The following is a 21,108-nucleotide window of genomic DNA, read 5'->3' on the forward strand; positions in this document are numbered from 1 at the left end:
AAAAGAAAAAGAAAATGCCGAAATCTTCAGATGGGAGATTAAAAATTAGAATGAGAAGTAGTATAAGCATTATAGTGACCAACAGCAAAACCGGGTGAATCGTTTTGAAAGCTTTATCTTGGATAATTTTATAAGAAGAATGTTTGTTGTAAATGAAATGGGGTTGATAATTGTTTATTTATAGTGAAATTTTATAACCGTTTTACAACGGTTATATTACCGTTTTATAACGGTAATATTACCGTTTGTGTGTGTGTGTATAATATTAATCATTTTAAATAAAGATAATAAATAAGATATTAAATAAAGTTTATTTCATAAAATATATAATTAGTATGCACAATAATAAGAATAGAATTGTTAGTATAAATAAGTCTAACTTCTAAATGAAATATTAGTGTGTATATTATAAATAAAAGTTAGTTGCGATGAAAGTAAAAATTAGATGCATAATGAAAAGTTAGAATAGTTATCAAATTTTAATAACAATGTTTATACACATTATTGTTATTACTTAGTATATGTATATGCATATGTATTTTTCTAATTACATAATTAAAGAAGTGATTATGATGCTTATGTGGATACCTTTGTGCCTATTGCCTTTCTTGATTAGGATATAAGCGGCTCGTGTTGATAACGTGTTATAATATTAGCTCTAATTATAACAAGATTATTGAAGTAATAATTGAACTTTAGTAACAAAGAAACAATAAAGCAAATGAAATGTGAGAATTGCAATTTTACTGGATGCCTCTCTTCTTTACTAACACATGGTATTTATAATACCAAGTAACTATTCAAAAACACTATGTAGGAGACAAACATCTATAATTGGTTTGAAAATTTCATCCACCACTTGCAAGTGTCTTACCGACACTCTTATAACAGTGAAATAATTTAATTTGATTTCACCATTTGAATATACTAAACATAGGATATTATAATTGAAGAAAGTTTGTTTAACAATGTATTATCATGTTCTAGCATTCTTCTTGAACAACATCAATCGTAATGTTTGACACAAGAAATGTTACTCCATTTCATAGTACAAATTAAATATGCTATTGATATTATTATAATCAACTTAAAAATTAGGACATCCTGGTCCAAAGGAGCAACAAATGCAAACAGTATCACGACAAAATATGTCTCTTATGTGTTGCATTGGCGGCACGATATACATGCAATCTTCTGCACATTTTTTTGGATGACAAAGATTTGGTGCATGATCAAGAGAATAACCACACAAATAGTCACCTATTTGTTAGAACAAAAAAGTTTAAAAACAAAAAAAAACAACATTATCATATTGAAAACAATATGTCAACAAAGAAATACCAATTGTCTTGCACTCTGATGCCGCTGAGGGAGAAGCCTTACAAATCATCATATTTGAATAAAGCATGTAAAAAATCATAAAAGATTTAATACTTCTCTCCATTTCAAAATGTTGAGTAAAATATAGTGTGAGGTAAATGACCATAACTATGAGTTTGAAAATAATCCAGTACACGTATTTATAACGTTTTTCATCACAAGCATTTATTAATAACATATTGTCATTAGTTTCTCCAAATTTGAGCATCAAATAGAATGATTTATTCTATATTTAATAAACCTGAGCATTAAATAAAATTAATTATTGAGCATTAAATAGAATGATATCTAATCTAATAAAACAAAATTGAATTTTGTATTGAGATATAATAAAACATTTAGTCTGAAATATTACTTGAAAATAGATGGATCGACTAGTCGGCCCACAAATAAAATAGTCCCAAACGAGAGAAAAGTGAATAACCTGGTTTAAAGAAAAGGGAGATTTGAGATATAATAAAAAAAGAAGAGAAATAATTAGTTAACCAACTTAAGTTTTTTTATAAAAAAAAGATAAGATGCTTAATATAATAATAAATTATAAATATATGAGTTTTTTATACCTTTTTACCAATAGTCAGAAAATTAACCATATAAATAACAATTCAAATTAAAAAAAAACAATAAAAAGAGATGATCAAATTAAAGAGGAGAGAAAGGACAATTGAGAGATTACAAACTACACTTTTATTATTTAATCGAAGTAATGATGTGTATTAATATGGTTCACTTGATTAATTTTCAAGTCCTTAAAACTCATTTAGATTCCTGAAAGATGTTAACCCTTATCCATACATCTATGCATATACTATATTACTTGTGAAAGTGCCCGTATGCTGTGGCGGGGCGCAACCAGAATTCAGTTTTTACTGTATGCGGTATAGTTTATGATAAAAAGTAATAATCTATGTAACACAATAATCATAATAAAATAATTAAATTAAAGACAATTACGTTTTTTTAGAGTTAAAGAACGTATCTGCTATATATTGGTAATTACGAGTTGATACCTGGCATGCAAATTATCTAGCAATATTTGACATTTTGAATAGATATCTAATCTTATCGCTTGCCATATATGTTGCTTGGTCTATTACAAAAAGCCATATATGTAGCTTGGTCTATCACAAAAAAAACAGAAAACCGAAAGAAAAAAACAATAAGTCCAGCTTCTCATTACAAGTACTAAACCCCAACAAGTTTCTATATGTTTATCATCCACATTGTATAATATACTGGCTGTTCTTGTACCTCTAATGTAAAGGCATCCGCAAGCTCTGGGCAAGTGTATTCGTTTAAAAAGAACCACTTGTGGATCCAGGCCACATGAGATTATGTTACTTTTGATCTGCATTCGGGCCATTATATACTTTGAAACCAACATGTTGTTTAAGGTAACAATTATGTTTACTTTTGATCCGCATCGAGTATCACATGAGATTAACCATTTGAACTTTTTTCCAATAAGCTGAAAGAAAAACGAATAACCATAATATCATGCCCCTACTTTGGAGATTAAACATTAGTCATAATGTACATTATGTGTACTTTTGCTCTGCATCAAGCATCACATGAGCCTTGCTCAACTTGCATGCCAAAGAAATGATAGTAAGGTTTGTGACATTGCTCTACAAGCCTATACCAATAAATAAAGGTTATATATTGTACTTTGAGTTTTCTTGTGAGTGTACATAGCACCTAAGTACTTTAGATGGGTCATTAGGCAATTGGACCAAACCTCTTCGTTAATAACTATAAGGACTTACTGATTACTCTTGCTTCGTCTACACAACAAAATTCAACAGAAAATTAAATAAAATAGTTACATGATTTTGTTAAGGGTATAAAAGAGCCAAACTCCTATTAGTTATATAATTTTCCTTTGTAAAGTATCAAATATATATTTATACAATAATTGTTAAGATTATGTTTAAAATAACTAAAATTATTGCACATGTACAATAATTAGTTATTATTAGGCTATGTGTAGTAAAAGGGCTACAAAATGAGACGTTTTGCACCATGTGGCGCCCAGTCAGTAAATGATAAGTTTTTGTTTTAAGGATGTAATGGTGTTGTAACCCATTATATATATATATATATATATATATATATATATATATATATAGGAGAGTTAACGTACAATAATAGGTTATCGTACATTAGGTACGCGAGACCCAGCACCACCCAATCCTAATTGCAATTAAAACTACGCGGTGGCATAATTGTAATTAAATAAAAAATACTTATCACACAACATATCGTCATTTACTGCAAGCCTTCAACCATAATCAAATCATCAACAAAACTAAAGCATAATCAAAATCGATAAACCCATTATCGCTATATTTTAATAATCTTCAAATTGATCAAAAATTGTTGATTTAATCAATTGAATTGAGGTGTAAGAGGCTTTAGAATCATCAATCGATTATGAATTGCAAAATGATACAATTAATTGAGCTATAATCAGGGTTCATGTTTAAACGTTCTGCACAAAACTTTAAACGTTCTGGACTTTTTGTACAGAACTTCTAAACTTTTTGTACAGAACTTCTAAATTTTATGTCTAGAACTTCTAAAGTAAAAAGTTTAGACTAATATGAAAACCAAAATGAACAAAAAGTTTAAACGTTCTGACCAAAATTAACACTAAAAATGACCAAAAAGTTTAAAGGTTCAACTAATACGTTCTGACCAAATCTACAAATTTAAAAGTTCTGACCAAAATGAACAAAAAGTTTAAACGTTCAACTAATATAATCTGACCAAAACCACAAGTTTAAACATTCCGACAAAAAACGAACACCTTTAAACGTTTAAGTTTAGAAGTTCTGTATCAAAACTTTAGAAGTTCTAACAAAAAAAAGTTTAGAAGTTCTAACAAAAACATCAATCGATTATGGAATTGCATAAATAACGCACTCAATCGAGCTCTGATTAGGATTCAAAATATTATGTTTAAACGTTCTGAAACAAAACTGAAGACCTATAAACGTTCTGACCAAAAAAGAACATCTTTAAACGTTCTAATACATTCAAAGAAGTTCTGGGTGTTCAAAAAAAAAACGAACATCTTTAAACGATCTAATACGTCCTTAGAAGTTCAAGGTGTTTAAAAAAGTTTAGAAGTTCTGATAAAGTTTAGAAGTTCTAAGAAGTTCTAGGTGTTCAAAAGAGTTTAAAAGTTCTGATAAAGTTTGGAAGTTCTAAGAAGTTCCGGTTCTTCAAAACTTCTAAAACTAACAAAAAAAAATTAAACACCTGTAAACATGAAATTGAACACTGAAATCACTTCATATAATCTCATAATCATCAAACAATTGTCAATCGACCGTTAATTTGATCATTGATTAGATCATATGAACAAAATATAAAACGTCTGCAACTGGGTTTATGCAAAACTCAAAATTGATTAATTGAAACTTTGAAATTGATGATTAATTTGACCAATTTCAATGTTTAATTGATCAATTAGTTCAACAATTTCAATTTCAATTGCTCAATTTGACAACTGACCTGTGTAAAACCCCGTGAAACAGCAGACGATGGGTGTGAATGAAATTTGATTATGTTTCTGATCTTGGTCTGCAATTTAGGAGTCGATGTATGATCGTGGTTGATGAGCGAATGACTTAATTTGGGACGAAATATGATTTGAATAAAATTACAATCTTGCCACCGTGTGTTTTTATAAGTCGACGTTCCAGACACTCACGTACCTATTGTACGATAAGGGATTTTTGTATTGGATCCTTTATCTATATCTATATCTATATATCACACAAATTATTATAATAATAATAAATCCCAAAGCATAACCCTGGACAACAATTTGTCGCCCACCCCCACCCCACACATTTCGCCCCTTTTGTAGCCCGGGGCCGGTGTACACACAAGATTTCGCCCCATATCGCCCCATATCGCCCGTATGTATCGCCCAATACATATAGCCTTACAATAAAGAACTCATTTAAAGGATCAAATTACTTGCATTACGATATTCTCGGGGCCACTAAGATCCTTTTCGAGTTTTCGTTTGTAGAAGGAAAAATAACAATCTGACATTTGTATTTTGACTTTGAAAGGATTACGAATGTACGATTCAGATTATTACAAACTTTGACCAAAGTCAACTTATTGCTAGTTTATAACTGATTCGAAGCTGCTCGCATATGCAAAACTGCATGGTGTTAAACGGCAAGTCTCAAAATAGAAATGAACTATGACCCCGTGTCAATTATTGACCAAAGTCAATGTACCCCTAATTTATAATAATGTTGGCCATAAATCATAAATTCATAATTAACCATTATGTGTTCAACCCAATCCGTTTGACTGATTTCCAACCCAAGTAATTATCTATTATTCAAATCACATACAACTAAAAGCCTACGGGTGTTCTTCGTAGGGGTGTTCATCGAATCGAATAACAAATTTTCAAGTTAATCAAATCGAATAATTCGAATAATTTATTTTTTTGCTGGTATTCGTATTCGATTCGTATTCGTTTAAAAGTTGGATTATTCGATTCGTATTCGTTTAAAAGTTGGATTATTCGATTCGTATTCGTATTATATTCCATATTCGAAATTCGATTCTATTCGTATTCGAAACTCGAATTCGAATAAATACGAATGGATTCAAGTTCACCCATGTCAAAAACTTTAAAAACCATAATCATCAATGTAAAACATATAAATATAAGTTTAAAGTAGCTACAATATCACATAATAATAAGTTCAAAATTAAGTATTGACAAAATTAAGAAATATCAGTATGAGTTATTGGGATTAATTAAATAATTATTATGTTTTGGACATTTATTATTTACAGATTTGAACAAATTAATAAATCAAATATATATTAATATACTATATAATTTGAATTCAAATTTCGAATCGAATCGAATAAAAAATCATGAATCCGTATTCGATTCGTATTTAATTACTATAGTCGAATACAAACCGAATCGAATTTGAATATTTTGAAATCAAATTCGAATCTTCATATTCGAATTTTGAATATTTCGAATTCGAATCAAATTTTGAACACCCTACTTCTTCGGGTTTCGGGTTTTTCGGGTCGGGTTCTTTGGGTTCCAAAGTTTTAAATCTTGACCCGAAACCCAACCCAAATCTATCACAAGTTTTTCGGGTTCGGATTTTTTCGGGTTGGGTAAATCGTGTTTCAAGTATCCTAAAAAAACAATTTTTTTCTAAAAACTACAATGCTAAAATTAAAACATATTTTTCTTTGCTTATATCGCAAATAATCAAATAATAAACTAACCTAACTTGATAAAACAGTTCAAAAGAAGAGTAAAACTAAGTCGAACCATAATCGTATTCGATCGGGTGTGATTTGGAAACGGAAGTCATAAATTAATAATAAGCAATCGATCCATAATAGTTAGAATGACAACAGTCGATTAGAGCCATATTCTAATAACTTCAGTGACTACGACTTAGCCTTTTATACATAAAAATATATTTAATTTCAAGACTAAAAGTTTATTCGGGTTGACCCAAATCTTATAAATCAAACCGAGAACCAGCCCGAGCATATAACTTATTATAGGTGAAATGGGCAATCTCATACTTGTTTTAAAAAAAACCAAGGCACAATGTTTTTTTTCTTTTTTCTTTTTTTGCACAAATCAGTTTAGGGTAAAGAAAATGTTAGGCGACTTTAAACCCGTTTGACCCGTTATCGGTTAAAATGGTTTGAAAGTGTCAAACATCAATCTAGTGAGAATAGGAATCAAGAAAGAATAATGATACCTTGTCTTACATATGTGTATTTTTGTTCTAACCATGCATGTGCAGTGACTATATTTTGTTTATCACTTTAACATCAATCACATAAGTGCATAGATCTGTCGGGAAGGAACAATATCTGCCTGCCGCATTGCGGATTAGGTGATGCATGTCGATGTGGCACATGCCCTTATAAGGGTCTCCCTCCTTTTAAACCGAGGCAGACGGTGCGCTAATCGGATGTAAAATTTGTTATTTTTTGAATCATTAACATTACATAGTTTTAAGTATAACTATGAACTTTGGGATGGTTTTTTCTTGAATGTGACTTTATCTAAAAACTTGTTATTGATATCTAGGATTGAGTGATTGACTATGCATAACTTAGACCAATGTGATACTATGGTAAATGTTATACGTGTTTATGTTATGTGGATTATACATCTATTTTGTGGTTCATACCAATTGCTCTTGACTTGTTTCGGTTGCCTTTTGTTTTACAAAGGTACAATATATAAGAAATGATGTTGATTTCTGTGGAAGGCTTTACTCTTTTTATTGGTTATGAAACATTAGGTTATGCATCTTTTCAATAGCTTATACAAACATGTGCAAAAACAAAATTAACGTACATACGACAACTTTTCTTTTTTGAACGATTTAAGTGAGTTGGTATATATTTAATCATTCTTATATATCAATTTCTTTATTCTTATATATCAAAATACTTTGTACTTGCTTGGATCTTGAAGGTCCAAGAGATAAGAATCTAGAAAACGACTTTTGAGGCTCCACCTATCACAGTAATGGTTGTTATTGCTTGATAACCTTATGTAGTATTAATTAACTCAATGCAATTGCTTACACTCGAAAAAAGAATGATCAAACTTCTGCTGTAAATTAGTATGAACACCATGCATACATATATAGAATCAAATCAGATATACAAATTAAATGAGCATATGAAAATTATTACTCATTATAGATAATGAGTTGAACCCCTTAAGTTACTCGGCAAATGTTGAAACATTGTGGTAATCCTGATTAATACGTTATGTTTCAAAGGCCGCAAGTGTATCTAGTAATATAAAATAATAAAAATACAAAAGATCATTAGCAGACTATCTCTAGAGTATATTTTTCGGAAATTTTAATGTCCCTTTGCATGATTAAGTTAAAAATTGGTAGTTTAAGAAGATAACATATGGACTTTTAATAACTGAAAAGATAATGAAGCATAAATAGTGATATAAATGTGCGTGCGCACGCGCTCGTAGTACAAGTTACCTAGTGACGATCATCTTATATAATGTCCAAAGTGACCAAGCTAGAACTGCTTTGACTGTCTATTTTCAAATTAAGGTATTACATGAAATCTCTATGTTTCAATGAATGATATTGATTGAAGAGGTAATAAAAAAATTTAATGAACTTTGTGCTTGTATGAAATACTTACATTAGCACCGTAAGTATGAAACCGCAGAAAAAAGACACAAAATTTGCCTATAATGTGGTGGTAATATCCGTCAATAATTCAGAAAATAAAGTTACACCAGCATGATCCAAATACACTTTTCAAACATATAAATTGCACCGATAATATACCTCAATCAACTAAATGAATAATTTAAACATTTTTGAATATATATATATATATAGGCCCTAGAATCATCCATATTATGTAATCCAAAAGTACAAATCGGTGTTATCATAAAAGTTAAATATCTATAGGTTTCAGATAATGATCCAATAAGCTTCCAATCATGATTTAAGAGTGTGTTCAAGCACATTAAAATTCCATATCATCAAATATATTTGGCGCTTCGCCATTATATTTGGTGTTTCTCTCTCTTCATCATTACCAAACTTGCCCCGTTTAAGAAAAAAAGAGAAGGTTAACCAACCCCAATACAAATTTACAAGCATAAAATGCATTGAACTAGTTACAAAAGGTCGACGGGAGATTTGTACCTACTCATTAATTGCATTGAATTCTAGAAGTCCGTCTATAGTACCAAGGACCTAAGGCTGAGGGGTGTGGAGCGCTAGAAAGGGCGCAAGAGGCCAGACGATCGCGCCCCGGGGCGCGAGCACCACACCACCGAGGCGCGAGAGGGGCGCGAGAGGGGCGCGAGAGCGGAAAAAGAGGCAGGCGTCAGGGGGTTCGCGGGACAGGTTGAGCGCTAGGGTGCTTGGGGTTTTGTGAATATAGCCGTTTGAAAGATAAATGAGCCGTTGGCTCTTAATATTTAAAAAAAAAAAAAATTTCTACTACTATATATTACCCATTTTATACAACACTTTAACACAACTTCAAAAAACACCAAACTTACCCATTTCTTTATACAACACTTCCTATATATTACCCATTTCTTTCAAACTTTTTTAAAAAAAACCTTTACAAAATCCTATATAATACCCCTAAATCAACCCATTTTTACCATATCAAACACAACTTCAATCTCCAAACAACCCATCGTCCCATTTTTTTTTTAAAAAATAATGTCGTCGTACTCGTCTGATTCCGACTCCTCCGAAGAGGATGATTTGCTTCTTCATGTAGGGGGAGTTTTAACCGCAACCGTGGTAAATCTCTTGCAAAATCAAGCCCATCAACCCCGACTCCCGAGGGTTAGAGCACCACCTCGTGATCGTGATCGATCGGGTGCTAACGATACTTTGATGAGGCATTATTTTAGCCCTCAACCGGTATACGCGGAGTCGGATTTTCGAACTCGTTTTCGAATGAGCAGGCAATTGTTCACGCGTATAGCGAGTGATTTAGAGGCACGGTATCCCTTTTTCCAACAAAGGGAGGATGCTAGGGGTCTTCCCGGTTTTACCCCTCTTCAAAAATGCACGGCTGCTATCCGTCAACTAGCGTACGGCATCTCGTCGGACGCTTTGGATGAGTATTTACAGATGTCGAAAAGGGTTGCACGTGAATCCCTTCATTTTTTCTGCCAAGGTAAAAAACATTAATTTTACTTTTTATTAAATATTTATTACATTTTTTAATATATATTGTACGTAGGAGTCATATCGACTTACGCTCGGAGATATCTGCGTAAACCTACAACGTATGACATCCAACGCATATATGAGGTGCACGCAGAAAAACATGGTTTTCCTGGGATGCTAGGTAGCATCGATTGTACGCATGTTGGATGGGCTATGTGTCCAACGGCCTGGCGAGGTCAGTTCCACCGTGGTGATCATGAAGGGCCGACCCTCATACTTGAGGCGGCGGTGTCACAGGATCTTTGGTTTTGGCATGCTTTTTTTGGTGTTGCTGGGTCAAATAACGACCTTAATGTTATCGATCAGTCACATTTGATCAACGACCTTATCGACGGGGTTGAACCACCTCAATCTTTTGTTGCAAATGAAGAACTCTTCAAGTACGGGTACTATCTGGTCGATGGTATTTACAACGAATGGGCTGTGTTAGTTCAAGCTTTTACAGATCCAGTCGCCGACAAACGGAAGTATTTTACGAAGAAGCAAGAGTCTGCTAGAAAAGATATTGAAAGAGCTTTTGGAGCTATAAAAAAACAATATTATGTTCTGGCGAACCCGATACGTTATTGGACTCGGGAGAGGATAATGGACGTCGTCTACACGTGTCTTATCCTACACAACATGACGTTAGAAGACGAGGGCAAAGCTATATGCCAAAACTACCAAGGTGACATTCCGCCACAACCGTCCACAATCAGTGATCAACAAAAACTTCATAACATAGCAAATATCAAGAGCCGTGAGATACACGGGGATCTTCGACATGAGTTGGTTGAACATTTGTGGGCGAGGCGACCAGAGGATCTTGTATTAGATTAGTTTTATTATTAAATATTATTGTTTGTTTAATTTTTAGTATGTTTTTTTTATTATATGAATTTTCAAAAAAATTTGTGTTTTTTTAAATAATTTCTTGTTTTTTTAATAATACGTTTTTTTAATACATTTATAAAAAAATAAAAAAATAAACCGCTCGCGCCCCCTCTCGCGCCCCTCCACACCATAGCCCGGGGCGCTATCACCACTACCAACACCCATCTTATCAAGTTTCTCTCTCTGCCACACGTCACAATATTATTGGCTGGCGCCCCCACTCGCGCCCCCTCTCGCGCCCCCCACACCCCTCAGCCTAAGCATGTGATATGTCGCAGACATAGTAACCATGAGTATGACTTTCATACTACGTAAGGATTATTTGCGTAATTTCAACCCGATCTAAACAACCACCATGTGTTTTTTTCTCTAAATAAACATGATTTAACTAAATAGTAATTCATGTATACTAACAGCATAATTGGAAAAGGATGTTTTCGGATTATTAGGAAACAAGCATCATAATCAGTATAATAATTAAAGCAAACATATATGTAACCCATTTTTGCATACTGTCACTTTGATTACTTATTTGTTTAACAAATGTCAAATGTCAGTTTCTCTTAGGTGGTTTTCACCTTCCTCTCAAGTCTCAAACATGTACAAATTATGTCCCAATCCATGTGTTTAAAGGAGTGAATTTTTACTGTGCAAACAGTACAACCATTTTGCTGATCCACCAAAAATATAGTCAACTTTAATTTGAAAATCAAATATTGAGTAAAAAAAAAACTCTTCTACATCTTTAAGGGGGTGTTTGGTACAGAGATTTAGAGGGGTGAGAAATGGAAAAAGAAAAAAGTCTCTTGTTTGGTAGGTTAGTAAGAAAATAAAGTGGAGAAATTTTTCCCACTTCTTAGAGAAATTCATTTCCCCCCATTACACAGAGAATTGCAATTCTCTTTCTCTGCCATTTCCCACCCGTCTCCCCCTCCCACTCAGGTCGCCGCTCAGCCTCCTCCCCCTCCCCTCGTCGCCGCCGCTCAGCCTCCTCCCACTCCCCCTCCCCTCGTCACCGCCTCATCCCCCTCCCCTCGTCGCCGCCGCTCAGCCCGTCTCCCCCTCCCCCTCGTCGCCGCTCAGCCTCCTCCCCCTCCCCTCGTCGCCGCCGCTCAGCCTCCTCCCCCTCCCCTGGTGGCCGATTAGTTCGATTGGGGTTCGATTAGTTCTATTTGAAGCTGAAACTGACCAACTGCTCAGGTAATACGAAGCTGTATGTCTCTGTATGTCTGTAGATGCAAATGTTTGTGTTGTTTCTGTATGTCTCTGTATGTCTGTATGTATGTAGATGCAAATGTCTGTAGATGCAAATGTTTGTGTTCCTGCTATATAGATGCAAATGTTTTTATTTTTGGACCTTGAAAAGCTTTCATGTTCATTTCATGTTTATTTTAGATTTGGTGTTGTTCTATACTAGAACTCATTTCTTAGTTGTTCATTATGGTGATAAATTAAAGCTTTTCATGTAAATATTTTTGGGTTTATGTTATGAATTGTTTCAACAATTGTTATATTTTTATGTGTAGATGGCAAGATCACCTTCCAGACAAAGAATAGTTGCCATAGGTGCATTTTATGTCATTTATGTTATGATTCGTTGGTGGATGTTGTGTACTTATCATTTGCGTCGGTCGATTGAGTCAAGAACTTTACATAGAAAATATTTAATGAGTTACCATAATAGGCGTGAAAACATGATGAGGATGGTTTATGAAAGTGATGTTACGAGTGTTGTTAACATAAGAATGAATATACATGCATTTACAACACTTTGTGATATGCTTGAAACTAGAGGGGGACTAAAGAATAGTAAAAACATGCTAGTCGATGAGCAAGTTGCTATGTTTTTACATACCCTTGCTCATAATGCAAAGAATAGGATACTAGTCAATAGATTTCATCGGTCCGGGGAAACTATAAGTCGGTATTTCAAGTTAGTCTTAAATGCTATATGTCGATTACACAAAGAACTCTACAAGTCACCCGTGCCAGTGCCAGATAATGAAACTGATGAAAGATGGAAATGGTTTAAGGTTAGTCAAACACATTATTTTATTAAAAGATATTTTTTGCTAACATAAATTATTAAGTAATTTTTTCTTTTATAAAGGGTTGCTTAGGAGCATTAGATGGAACATACATTAAAGTGAAAGTCCCTGCTATTGATAGAAAACCTTATCGGACAAGAAAAGGGCAGATTTGTACCAACGTACTCGGAGTATGTACGAGAGACCTTTTATTTACGTATGTCTTAGCGGGATGGGAGGGTTCTGCAGCTGATAGTAGAGTTTTGCGTGATGCAATCAGTAAACCCAATGGTCTTAAAATAACTTCGGGTATGTGATAGACAATTTTCAAAGAATATACATAGATTTAAGTATGATAATAACATAGAGTTTATGATTAATTGTAGGAGCATACTACCTTTGTGATGCCGGTTATACAAATGGTGAAGGATTTTTAACTCCATATCGAGGTCAACGTTATCATCTTAACGATTGGTCTCGTCCTCCTACGAATGCTAAGGAGTTATTTAATATGAGACATTCATCGGCTAGGAATGTTATAGAAAGATGTTTCGGATTAGTTAAAGGTAGATGGGCTATTTTGCGTGATAACTCATATCATCCCATAGAGTCCATGCCACGTATCATCATTGCTTGTTGTTTATTGCACAATTTCATACGAACAACGATGAGTGAAGACCCTATTGATAACGAGATCCCAACAAATCACACACAACCTGGAAATGAGCATGACAATGTTATTTCTATGATCGAGCCCTCACAAGAATGGACCGATCGTAGAGACCTTCTTGCTAATGAAATGTTTAATAATTGGAATGCGATGCGTGCCAACAACGTTTATTAATTATGTACTTTTCATTTGTAGTATCAAGGATATTTATCATTATGTTTGACAATTATGGATTTTTAATTTGTAGAACCAAGGATGTTTCTTATTAATATTTATTTATGCACTTTATTTGTTTCTTATTCTCTGTTTATTTATGCACTTTATTTGTTTAGAATTGAATTTGGACAACAGTTGCTGATGAGATAATGCTTCAGCTGCAGCTGCAGTTTATTTGTTTCTTATTCTCTGTTTATTATTCTTCCTTTTGTAAGTAGACATGGCAGATTCAAATATACTGAGAGGAGTTACTAGGAGCAAGCATACCTGGACACATGATGAAGATACAAAGCTAATTGATGCGCTAATGGAGATACATGCATCCGGAAAGTATGCTGGTGCTGACAATGGATTCAAACCAGGTTATTTAAATGGTGTTCAACAATTGCTAGATGTAAGTCTTCCTAACTCTGGCATCAAAGCAGAACCACATATAAAGTCTAGGATGAAGACATGGAAGACACACTTTAGCATTGTATATGATATGGTGCATACAAGTGGGTTTGGTTGGGATGAACAAAAATCTTTTTTTGTTTCACCGTGGTTGAAGAACTTGAAGTACCTTTTTTTTGGTTTTGTTTCACCGTGGTTGAAGAACTTGAAGTACCTTTTTTTGGTTTCACCATGGTTGAAGTACTTTTAACTTGCAAGTATGATTGATGTTTTTTTGCTTAAAAACTATGTTTATGCATGTTTGAATTTATGGGATACTTGTGTATGGTTAAATTTATGCATGTTTTTATATGTTTTTTTATTTTTTAATAAATATTTGTTATGAAAAAAATACCTGTGCAAATAATAAAGTTGATATGATTCTCTGTTCATTTCCTGTGTACCAAACAAGAGAAATGATTCTCAGCTATATTTCTCTACTGAAATCTCTGTACTAACAAACAGAACAGTCAATTCTCATTCTCCAGACTAATTCCATTTCTCTACAATTCCATTCTCTGTATCATTCTCTGTACAATTCCATTCTCTGTACCAAACGCCCCCTAATAGTTTTTTTTTTTACTTTACAAAGTAATAGAAGTAATCAATGTGACTTTATTGAAAAAAAAAATATAAGATTATATACTTATGTTTATCATCTATATTCTTTTCTATTATACTGGATACATAATTAACGAAATCAATAAATATGGGTATCTTAAAAACAATTTTAATCCTTAAAAGATACCAATAAAATTGAATAGTCAGATGACATTATCACAACTTCAATTTGTTAGACATGAATTTGCTTTAACATATTAAATACAATTTCCTACTTTAATTAACCTTATTGTGTAGAACTGTTTTTTAAAAATATTTATCCAAATCATCATCGTCATCATCGTCACACACACATGCCACACATATAGACCAAAATGTAATTATACACCGTCATTTAACGAATGAAGTGTAGTAAGCGACACATGTCTTAGGACAAGGGGTATATGTGTATGCATTATAACCACACACGATTTTATTATACAACATATATAACTAACTATGTATGAACAAAAACTATGAACATGAATATAAATTTACCCACAGTGATATAACTTTGAGATATATAAATTTAACCACGTGTGGGCATGTCTTTGTGTATCTTCTAAAAATGTGTGATATAAGAGTTTGCATTTCAATTTTGTGATCTCATATTTCTCCCGGGTGCATTTTAAAGTCTATGTATAGCATGATATGCATTATACTAAATCCTAGCTACAACATGTATAAGACATACAATATATAGAATAACATACCTCAATTTGTAATACAGCATTGCTTTAAAGAGGTTTAACTTATATTACTATTAAACTAGCTAATGGAAAAGTGATTACTTTCAACATATATGTATTTGTGATGGTAAATAACTAAGACATGTATACTAATAGTCCATATACTCATAGTGTGGTTTCTAAGTTTCTAACTATACTTATTATTAGTTGTTTAAAAGAATAAAGTCAGGTGTAGAGACTAATTATGCATTAAAATATTTTGATAAAAAAGACTATTTTATAATTTATATAATTATTATGATGGAAATTGGAAAGAGTGATAAGAACTTGTTCAACAAAGAATTTAATACTAGTGTTTGTTTAATAAAGTAAAACACAATGATTTAGTATTGAATGATTTAAGTTCTTGAAAACCAAAATGTTTGATAAGTATTATTCACTATGTGTGCAATAAGTCCATGCTTTTGATCATTTGGTGCAATATCAAGAAGCTCTCTCTCATGTGTGGATCATATATGTTATTTGTTTTTAAATCTATAGATTTTAAGTAAAATTGTATACAAGAAAAATGTCATGGAGTTGTTAAACTAATTGAACTGGATCACGCCCATTGTTTTTATTGTAAAGTTAAAATGAATGAAAAAAACAAATAAAAGTAATCATATTTGCTTTGAAAAAGGTTGAAAACATTCAATCACCTCTACTTTACATGATCTTCCCCTTGATTGGTGGTCATAAAAATATTTTCAAGAAACTGTTAAAATTAAAACCTTCGAACTTTAAATTTAATATTGTCATTTCTGATTATTTTTCAAAATATTTTGAAGGAATATGACACTACAAATTACTAGAAGACAAATAAGTTTTATCAATAGCAATCAAATAATGTATATAGTTGCAAAAATATTTTTGATGGATACCTTTAAGAATCCACACATTTCAAAATTAACACCATATACATTATTGTCAAATATCAATCAATATGATTTTTAAAATGATATTAAAATTTTCTCAAATATTTTTATAATGAGACAAAGATTTTTCACTCAAACAAGAATATCATATGGGAACCACAAATTCAAAAGCCAAAATTAAAAATAACCCCTTGTAATTTTTCATACTCATTTAATATCCAAACAAATAATTACTAACTAATATTTAATAAAACAATAATAAACAAAATTTACTTGGAAAATAGAAAAAACCCCACCTATGAAACATATGATTAATATATAGAACCTTTACTTAAAGATCCCTTTTGGGATTAAGGTTTGATCCAACTTGGGGCATGTCCGGTCTGGTCCGGACGCAGTTCCAACATGGTTCGGACCCATGACCAAGTTAGCTAGATATTGGTGCACCCCTCTTAATGTTGTCCATTCTGGTTGTTTCAAAAACTGGCAAACCACTTGAATAATAACCCAAATCACAATTTGTTAACTCAAAAAGATCAGAACTTGAATCACTCTCTCCACCATCATCAAAAATAAAACTTTTGAGTTCTTTAACCTCCACCGTTGGATCAAACTTCTTATGATGATCATCATCATGTTTTACATTACTTATTTTTGGCTCAGGAAACACACTTTTGATCATTAGGGTTTCATTCTTGTTGTGGTTTTCAATGAGGGGCATTTTGGTAATTTCACATGTGGAGGCTCTAAGATCTTTGTAAGTTGTTGTTGTACTCTTTGTTGGTGCTTGTGGTTGTGTTGTTTTTGAATAAGTAGATTTTGTGTCACTTACATTAATGTTGGAATTACTATTTCCACTCCTGAAAAGACTAATGCTACACCTCCTCCTTCTTCTCCAACCACTAGGGCTCTCATCTTCATCTTTTATAGAATATGTTGATGTGGTTGACTTTGATTTGGACTTAGACTTCTTAGATGTTTGGTTGAAAAGAGAATTCAAGAAATGAGCCAACTTTCCTCCTGGTGAGCTTGGCTGTTTATGCTTCTTTATATCATTCTTGATCATCATAGGGTTTTGATCCATTAGCATGCTTTGTAAGGGGACCGAGTTTCGGTTGTCCATCATCATGGCTTGTAATGGAATCGAGTTTCGTCTGGTGGTGTTAGGGATATCGAGACTCAGTCTTCCACCATCCTCTCTCATATAATGCTTATGAAAGAGAGTGGTGTCATAACTGCTCTCAAAGTAACGGGCGGATTCAAATACATGAATCTCGCCTGAACCGTTCCTCCTGTGGAACGGTTTCTTGTTTTCTTGTAAAGATGGGACGGTTTTCGGCATGATTTGAGTGAAATTTAGGCTCAAATTGTTGGATGAGAGTTAAACCCTAGAAGAGATGAGATGTTAAGATGGGTATTTTTCATGCAATAATTTGATGTGGTAGTTGGATCTTGGATGGTTGATCAATTGAGACAATGCATGTCTATTTATAGTAATCATTGTATTCCCATTTGTTTTTGTCGGGGCATGTTTACAAGTTATAATGCATGAAGTACAAGTTATTAAAACTTGATTTTGCTGGCAATTATGGGTTTGGTTTGAATGATGGTTTATTGTTGGGGAAAAGACACCTTACATAATTGGAAGAGCATGTACTATGATCACATAGTAGACAACCTAGCCTAGGTTGTAGGTTTAAATTGTTAATTAGATTCATAAGCAAGCTAGACGGCTTTAGATGTTATATTTAGGTGCTTTGTTCATCATTTAATTAAGAGGTTTCTTTGTTTTTACTTGTCAAATCAAAAGGAAAAACAATAGAACAAAGGGCTCATTTCTAATTAAAATAAAAGCTCAATTGCTTTATAGTTTATACTATCTCATCACAAGAAATGTACTAGCCTGCCCTCCATAGGCTGTTTACATAATTAAAGTTGGTTGAAACCGATAAAACTTGTGAAATTGATCAATAGTTTGGCCATGTAAGTTTTTCTTTTTCAATTTCAAATTGATTAGTTTTTTAAACTATAATGAAGATTATTCACTTAATTCTTGTATTCTAGTAATATAAACTAGGTTATGTAACAATTTTACATAGTTCTACAACTTTTCTTCATACTTGTATAGAGTTTATCTATATGTCAACTAATTCATTACAACATTACTTTGTTATAAAAAGTTTTTGGTTGACCCAACACCAAAACAAAGTGTATTCACCTATGGACACATCCGTCTAAAGTCCTTACATGAAAGTGGACGTTGTCGGTAATCCATCTATGATACTCCATCAGAAAACTGATTGTAAACCTCTCTAGCTAATTTTCAACTTGTGATCATTCTAGTCTTTAACTACATATAAATGAAATAAAGTTTTAATCATAGTCCTTATTGTGCTTAGCTAGAATTTGGAAAGTCATTGGTTTGTGCTAGGTGTCATGGGTCAAAGTGTTGTATTTTTCATTGGATTCTAGTTATGTTTTCAATTTCTACTCTATGATGGAGGACTAGCTTTCAAAAGTGGTTGTTTGCCATGCATTATTGCAATAATGCTCCTTTGCAAGTTCATGATAAATAAATCAAAGAAAGTGGTAGACTGGGATCTTATTGGCCTACCATTTTTAAAGCTAACATAAATATTAATATATGTAAAAGTAAAAAAACTATGAAAGATTGAAAGAAACAAGTTCATATATTGTATTTGAATTATAATATATAAAACAATTATATAATCGTTTTTTTATATATGTTTGTTAGCGTATGTGTGATATTAATATATTGATTAGTGATTAATAAATAGTATCTTTTTATTGAGTTGTTTCTACTTATGTTTCCAGATTATAATCTAGAAGACTAGAATAGAGGACTAGATTTCGAAAATGAAGGTGGGCCATGCGTTGGCCCGATAAACCACCTTTGCAAATTGCTAAATTCTTATAAACAAAACTTAAAGCTATAAATAATATCATTCATAATATATATCTATATTTATATGATCATGTGACTCATGTCTATGCTCTTTAATAAAAATTACAATGTTTTCTCTTGAGAAAAAAACATATAATGTTTTGTTACTTATCAAACCTCATATTAGTTCTTATAATTTAAAATCAACTAATCCCTAAAATCATTCATTATCGTTTATTTAAATTGATAACTATTAAACACTAATTTCGTCATTCAATATATATGTTTATTATCATTATCAGACAATCACTTATTCACAAACTTCATGTGAGGCTAATAGTTTTCATTTTCCATCTCATGGAAAACTCTTTTCGCTTTGTTTGGTATTATCTCTCCCTTGGTGTTTTTTGTATTTTGCTTATTTAGTAAATATTATATTTTCATTAATTATCCTTTTATAGTCAGGTCTCAAGCTAATATACGTGTGTATACACACATTTGTGTGTTTTTCATTATATTGATTGTGTATTGGTTAGTAAATAGTCTTGTATTTTATATGTAACTAGATGTGTTTGTGACAATTTTGTTTGTTATATTTAAAAATAAATATTGTTTTTAAGTTTTAACTTCCACTAAAACTATCAATTCAAAGATAGTATTGATTGGCTTCATATAAATAGTTTCTGGTTCAAAAAGAGATTATCTGGCTTCTTTTGAGACAAGAACCTTTATGAAAAATAAAAGATATTTAGTCTTATCCCTATGTCCCATGAATATGTAGTTTGCTTCACTTTTTCCTTACAAAATTTCCCACGCAACAATTTAAGAAAAAGGATAAAAGGTATGTGCAGGACTAGAAGATGGTCCATAGTCCGGTGTGTTTGTTCAGCCTTTCGATCGACAAAGTTTTCTAATAACACGAGTATCTATTGCTTTCGATTGACAAAGTTTTCTGATCCATCAAATTGTCGCAACTATAAAAGTTGTAACGAAAATATATTTTCATTGTGATCTGTTGCTTGAACATAATGTTGATAACAAGACATCTAAGTTTACTAATACAATCATCAAGATCGTCCTTTAGGTTTTGTGGGGGGGGATTAGGCGATCGCTTAGAGCTTGTTCCGTCGGAAACCCAGTTTTAAAACAATAAGTAAAAACTTTTTAAGCCTACTACTTAGGAAAAAAAAAAGACCAGCAAATAATTAACCCATAATGATTAACCAATCGTTCAACTGAAAACCCAAAAATAACAAAATAGTCCGTTAAACATAAATAGACATAACCCAATTATTCCTTAGTCCATTAATTGGCTACACGGTAACACTATTTGTTTTGCGTTTATTTATTTATTTATGCAGTAACTTTATGTTCTTATTTGTTATCACAATTATCGTAGTTATGTGAGGATAAAAATTATATGCTAAGGGGTCATATTCTAGTAATTGTACATGGTATCCGAAATTTTAGTGACGATCCTTCCAATGGTATTGTAATATTTGAAATAGAATAAATAAATGTGATAATGTGATTTTTATCATAAAGTTGAAATATGGGGTCGTTACCATTTTTTACATTTGGGAATCTTTCTTTTTCATAATTACGTGTGCCTAGCACGATAT

General features: G+C 32.2%; 1 protein-coding gene across 1 annotated transcript; it reads right to left on the minus strand.

Annotated features, from left to right (window-relative positions):
- Positions 1–16,783: 16,783 nt before the first annotated feature.
- Positions 16,784–18,525, minus strand: LOC143539164 (uncharacterized). Its single transcript, XM_077032563.1, has one exon. It carries the CDS (start codon positions 17,921–17,923, stop codon positions 17,009–17,011), a length of 915 nt encoding a protein of 304 aa, XP_076888678.1. The 5' UTR covers positions 17,924–18,525; the 3' UTR covers positions 16,784–17,008.
- Between the last annotated feature and the right edge of the window lie 2,583 nt (positions 18,526–21,108).

This window comes from Bidens hawaiensis, unplaced genomic scaffold (genome assembly GCF_021521415.1).
Source record: "Bidens hawaiensis isolate Kalapana, Puna unplaced genomic scaffold, B.hawaiensis_p1.1 tig00011819_1, whole genome shotgun sequence".
Lineage (NCBI taxonomy): Eukaryota > Viridiplantae > Streptophyta > Magnoliopsida > Asterales > Asteraceae > Bidens > Bidens hawaiensis.